This window comes from Eumetopias jubatus, unplaced genomic scaffold (genome assembly GCF_037043125.1).
Source record: "Eumetopias jubatus isolate StellerSeaLion01/CBP00866 unplaced genomic scaffold, mEumJub1_p1.0 scaffold_4, whole genome shotgun sequence".
NCBI lineage: Eukaryota > Metazoa > Chordata > Mammalia > Carnivora > Otariidae > Eumetopias > Eumetopias jubatus.
In genome coordinates this window covers 85,948,502-85,954,501 of record NW_028274810.1, presented here as the reverse complement: position 1 = coordinate 85,954,501, position 6,000 = coordinate 85,948,502, and the positions used below count along the sequence as shown (strand labels likewise).

Here is a 6,000-nt window from a genome sequence, read left to right as displayed (position 1 = left end):
AACAGAAAACAGATCGGGGTGATGACAGTTCTTATCTAGAGTATGGTGGTGGTTACACAGGTATATGCATTTGACTCAGAACTGAACACCAAAAAGAATGAAATTTACTAATGTGAAAAAAAAACAAAACAAAAACCGGTTTTGAAAACAAAACAAAACACGGGTGCCTGGATGGCTCAGTTGGTGGAGCATGCAACTCTTGATCTCAGGCCCCACGCCGGGGGGTAGAGATTACTTAAAACAAGCAAGCAAACAAATAAAAAAACAACCAATACTTCTCTCCCTCCTTCCCCACCAAAGCCATTGATTTCAGGATGGCATAACAGCAGTTGTTGAAATAATAAGTTATTGTTTTTCCTTACCAAAAAAAAAAAAAAGGTAGAATATTTTGCATACTGCTCTGCTCTATGTTTTTCTTAAATAGAGAACGATTTCAAGCATATAGAAAAATAGGTTTATATAACAAACACCCAAGTACCCTCACCGACTTTGTCAAATCTTAATGTTTTGCCTTTTTTTCTTAAAACCTTTTTCAAGAAATAAAATATCAAGGATGCTTTAAGCCCCAATATATCCCTCCTTTCGCCCATTTCTTTCCTCCCTCTTCAAGAAGTAATCACTTGCCTGAATATTTTATTTCCATACATGATTTTATATTTTTATTACGTATAGATAAATCCTTAAATAGTATATAGTGTTGTTTGGCATGTTTTTAAATTTTTTATACATGGTATTGGGCTGTGTATAACCTACAACTTGGTTATTTTCCCTCAACATTTTCTTGTCTTTTTTTTTTAAGATTTTATTTATTTGACAGAGAGAGAGGGAGAGAGCACAAGCAGGGGGAGAGGCAGGCAGAGGGAGAGGGAGAAGCAGGTTCCCCGCTGAGCAGGGAGCCCGATGCGGGGTTAAATCCCAAGACCCCAGGATCATGACCTGGGCCGAAGGCAGACGCTTAACCGATTGAGCCACCCAAGCACCCCCCTCAACATTTTCTTTTATCCACGTCAATCCCTGTAGCTTTAATTGATTCACTGTAACTGCTTTGTGCTATTCTAGAATATGAATATGTCACAGTTGATTTACACATTCTCCAGTAGATGCATATTTAGCTTGTCTCCAGTTTTTTGTTTGTTTGAGATTTCAAACAGTACTACAATGAACATCCTTGCACCTGCAGCCTGTGTCCATGTTCACTGTTGAAAACTTGGAAACCAGGGCGCCTGGGTGGCTCAGTCGTTAAGCGTCTGCCTTCGGCTCAGGTCATGATCCCGGGGTCCTGGGATTGAGCCCCGCATTGGGATCCCCGCTCTGCGGGAAGCCTGCTTCTCCCTCTCCCACTCCTCCTGCTTGTGTTCCCCCTCTCACTGTGTCTCTCTCTGTCAAATAAATAAATAAAATCTTAAAAAAAAAAAGACAACTTGGAAACCTAATAAAAATAGAAAGACAAAAACTAATATTACTTATAACAGTTATTGTTTACCGAGTACTTAATGTATATCAGGTACAGTACTGGCCACTTTATGTATGTTACTTTATTTAATTATCACACCAACCGATATAATAGGTACTATTGTGTTTCCCGTTGTACAATGAGGGAACTGAATCTTTTTTTTTTTTAAAGATTTTATTTATTTATTTGACAGAGAGAGACAGCGAGAGCAGGAACACAAGCCAGGGAGTGGGAGAGGGAGAAGCAGGCTTCCTGCCGAGCAGGGAGCTCGATGCGGGACTCGATCCCAGGACCCCAGTTTCATGACCTGAGCCGAAGGCAGACGCTTAACGACTGAGCCACCCAGGCATCCGAGGGAACTGAATCTTAAGTTTAAATAACTTGGGCAATAGCACACAGATAGGGAGTGGCAGAACATTTTTTTATTGCCAGAGCCCATGCTCTTAACATTATGCACCAGTAGTGCCCATGAGCCCCAAATCCAGAAATATTAATGGTTAGCAATAGTGTTTACTTTCTTTCCCTTTTTTTTTTTTTTTTTTAAGTAGGCTCCTCACCCAACATGGAACCCAACGCAGGGCCCGAACTCAACCACCCAGAGATCAAGACCCAGACACTTAACTGACTGAACCGCCCAGGCGCCCCTAGTGTTTACTGTTAGTTGGTTTCTCTGAAGACAAAGATTTGGCCCAGGCCACTTCGCATTTAAAAAATTATGTTGGAGCCTGCTTCTCCCTCTAACCCTCCCCCCTCTCATGTACTCTCTCTCTCTCTCTCATTCTCACTCTCTCAAAATAAATAAATCTTTAAAAAAATAAAATAAAAAATTATGTTGGGAGTATAATATACATGCAGAGAAGTATATATAGCCCAATTAATGAATTTTTACAAATTGAAGATACCCATGGACCAAGCACCCAGATCCAGATCAAAAAACCATCTTACCAGCATCCAGAAACCTCCTCTCACCTTCTTCCGGACACTGCTCTTCCTCCCTGAAGGGTAGCTGCTATCCTGACTTTCAACAGAATATTTTTGCCTATTTTTTATTGTATATATGTGAAATCATACAGTATATACTCCTTTGGTCTGGCTTCTTTCATTTAATATCATCTATAAGAATCATCTATATGGTTGAGTGTAGGGTATTATAGGACACAAAAGGCATATGGGCAACATAACATTTTGCAAAGAATTATGAGTACCACTGAGTCTTTCATCAAGATTGTTGCCAGCCATCACCTTGAAGACAGAGTGATAAATTGGATCTAATATAGAACATGGACAAATCTGAGCGTTGCAAGGGACGGTCTGGCACCTCTGTTGCCTTACCACATCCTCTTAGACTTCCTTTAGATTCTAGCTGAAGCTGCAGAGAACAGTTTAGTGAGGGCTTCAATTCTTCTTGCATTTTTCTGCATTCTGTCCTGGAGCTTTTCTGAAACCAAGATATAGGACACTGGTAGAACTCTGTTCAGAATGCAAGAGGAGTTGATGTCCCCCTGGGGTAATCCTAATTAATGGGGGATGGAAGCCAATGGATAAATGATTCTCAGAGCAGTCCTTGGATGACAATGCTGAGAGGCATTCTAGACAATCCTCAGATGGTTTTCATAGGTTCTACCCCAAGGTGCCCATAGCAGTGCTCACTTGCTAATGCACCCTTGTATTGGCTCCCTCTTTCCTGTTTTACTCCAGGCTCTCACATTAAATCCCTGGGACCACCTTCCAAATAAATTACCTGCAACTAGTACTTGTCTCTGGTTCTGCTTTCTGGGGGGAATCCTAGTTAAGGCATATGTAAAATACCTAGATGCTCAAGAAAAAGTAGGAGTCTTATTATTACTGTTATTACTACTACTGTTACCACCATCATTAGTTACCTGGGATTTCATAATTGCCATCCTCCCCCTTCCTCATGGATGGTATTGAAATGCCACAATTAGAGCTTCAATGGCAATAATTTTTTTCATAAGGGTACTGGGAAGCCACTGATTTTTTTTCTTTCTTTTAATAGAGTTTTTTGACTATACTGTTTTTCAGGTTTAGTGAAGTATAATTGATGAGCAATAAATTGCACATATTTAAAGTGTGCAGTTTGATGAGTTTTGATGTATTTAAAACTCATCAGTCTTGAAACCATAACCATGATCAAGATAATTAATATACCCTTCACCCCAAAAAAGTTTTATCCCCTTTATAATCTCTGCCTGCCATACCTCTGCCTTCTTGGGTCTCCAGGCAACTGCTGATCTGCTTTCTGTTGCTACAAATTGCTTTTCCTAGGGTTTTTTTTTAAAAGATTTTATTTATTTGAGAGAGAGCACATGAGAGGGGGGAGGGTCAGAAGGAGAAGCAGACTCCCTGCTGAGCAGGGAGCCCGATGTGGGACTCAATCCAGGGACTCCAGGATCATGACCTGAGCCGAAGGCAGTCGCTTAACCAACTGAGCCACCCAGGCGCCCTAATTTTTAAAGAAACTCAATACTGTTTTCCAAAGTGGTTGTATCATTTTACAATGCCACCAACAGTGAATGAGAATTCTTGTTCTACATTCTTGTTAACACTGGATCACTTGGTATTACAAGTCATGGTGTGTAGATTATCTCATTGTGGTTTTAATTTGCATTTCCCTAACATCTTTCATGTGTTTATTTGCCATATGTTTATCTTCTTTGGTAAAGTGTCTGTTCAAATCATTTTTTAGACTGGTTTGTCTTAATGGATTGAAATCATTCTAGATATTAGTCCTTTGTTGCATGTTGGTTTTGTTGCGATTTCATTCCAGTGTGTGACTTGCCTTTTCATTTTTTTTTTTAGATTTTATTTATTTGAGAGAGAGAGAATGAGAGAGAAAGAGCACAAGAGGGAAGAGGGTCCGAGGGAGAAGCAGATTCCCCACCGAGCAGGGAGCCTGATGTGGGACTCGATCCCTGAACTCCAGGATCATGACCTGAGCGGAAGGCAGGCGCTTAACCCACTGAGCCACCCAGATGCCCTCTTTTTTTTTTTTTCTTTTAAGATTTTATTTGTCAGAGCTAGCACAAGCAGGGGGAGCTGCAGGCAGAGGGAGAAGCAGGCTCCCCGCTGAGCAAGGAGCCTGATGGGGGACTTTCATTTTCATAAGTGTCTTTAAGAGCAAAATTTTTAATTTTGATGACTTAAAATTTATCTTTTTTTTCTTTTATGGATTATGTGTTTGCAGGTCACATAGATTTTTTTTCCTGTTTTCCTCTAGAAGTTTTGCAGCTTTAGGTTATACACTTAGGTGTAATTTGGGCTGTGACACAATGGGGTTGGCATTTAGCAAGATTCTCTGGTGCAGCAAGGAAGGTGTTTGGAGGAAGACAGCCCCGAGGCCTGAAACTGGTGAGTCTTGTAGAGACGACTGACGGTGGCTTCCTCTAACGGTAGTGGAGAAAATGGAACTTGAGATACACGGAATGTAGAATGACTGAAGGAGGTGTCAAGAGTGATTCCTGGGTTTCTTCCTTATGCACAAATTGAGGATAACTTACTTCTAAGTTTTTGTACTTCAAACTGGCCCTCAACAGTTTTCTTCTTTTGCAGAAATTATATATTGGAAATTTGACCAGACAGGGACTGGACACAGTTATCTAAAACAGCACACTTGCATCAGCTCCTTCCTTAGGCACTGCCTGCCGCCCAGTACTCAATTCTATCCTCCCAAGTCCAAAGACCTTTGCCCTCTCGGTATCGGGAAAGGTGCCCAAGTCCTACCCGCAGGGCGCAGGCAGCGGGTGGCGCATGCCCAAAGAGGCCGTGTAGAGCTAGCTGACAGCCAGGAGAGCAGAGGACTATAGAGGGTCCCGCCATCTTGTCCGGCCCGCAACGCAGCTGGCCCTTCCTGAAGACTACAAGTCCCATGAGCCCCCGCGGCGGCACTTCCTACCCCTCACTGTCCGGCCCGCTCCCGCTCCCGCTCCCCCTCCCGGGGCCGAAGGCTCTGGCTGCAGCCAGGCGGCTGGCGGGCCAGGTAGGATTTCCGGGGGAAACTGCTGTGGAGGCTGAGGAGGCGGCGGCGGCCACCCGGGTGAGCTCGAGGAACAAGGGAAAGTGAGCGGGAAGTGTGCGGGGTCTGGCTACGAGCGCCTCTTAGGCTCCGGCCGCGTTCTTGGCCCCGCGAGGAGGTCGCGGTCCGGGCAGGGGTAACGGCCCGAGCTGCGGTGGGGTCGGGCCAGGGCGGGGCGGGTTGGGCCGTGGCCGCCGCCTCCTTCTCCGCCCTCCCACAACGGCCCCGCCGTGGTTTCTCCGCCTGTAGTGCGTCCCGCGCCGGCCGGCCCTCTCCGCCCCCCTCGACTTGGCGGGGCCCTTTTGTCTGGGCTGCCCCTTTGTGCCGGTGCGTTAAGTCGCCTCCTCCGGGGAGCCCGCCGGGCCGTCCCTGATGGGGACGGGTCTCTGGGGATCCGGTTACGGTAACCGGATCAGGTCAAAGTCCATTTTCAAACCCCAGTCCTCCATCGGACCTCGGCATCCCGGCTGGGCCGAGCGGAGGCTCGGAGCCAGGCAGTGGCAGACGGAGTTTG

The 6,000-nt window shown here is 44.8% G+C and overlaps 1 protein-coding gene across 14 annotated transcripts in view; it reads left to right on the top strand.

The window, feature by feature from the left end:
• Window positions 1–5,294: 5,294 nt before the first annotated feature.
• PHACTR4 (phosphatase and actin regulator 4) overlaps window positions 5,295–6,000 on the top strand; it is a 110,278-nt gene continuing 109,572 nt past the window's right edge. For 3 of the 14 annotated variants that reach the window (XM_088022534.1, XM_028113706.2, XM_088022532.1), the window contains exon 1: window positions 5,374–5,450. Coding sequence is in view for 3 of the 14 variants with exons in the window: in XM_028113703.2 (XP_027969504.1) it covers window positions 5,340–5,507 (168 nt within the window). In the remaining 11 variants the exon portion in view is untranslated. Of the gene's footprint in view, window positions 5,508–6,000 lie in introns of all 14 variants that reach the window. The other 11 variants (XM_028113708.2, XM_028113705.2, XM_088022531.1 and 8 more) reach the window with 7 other exon arrangements.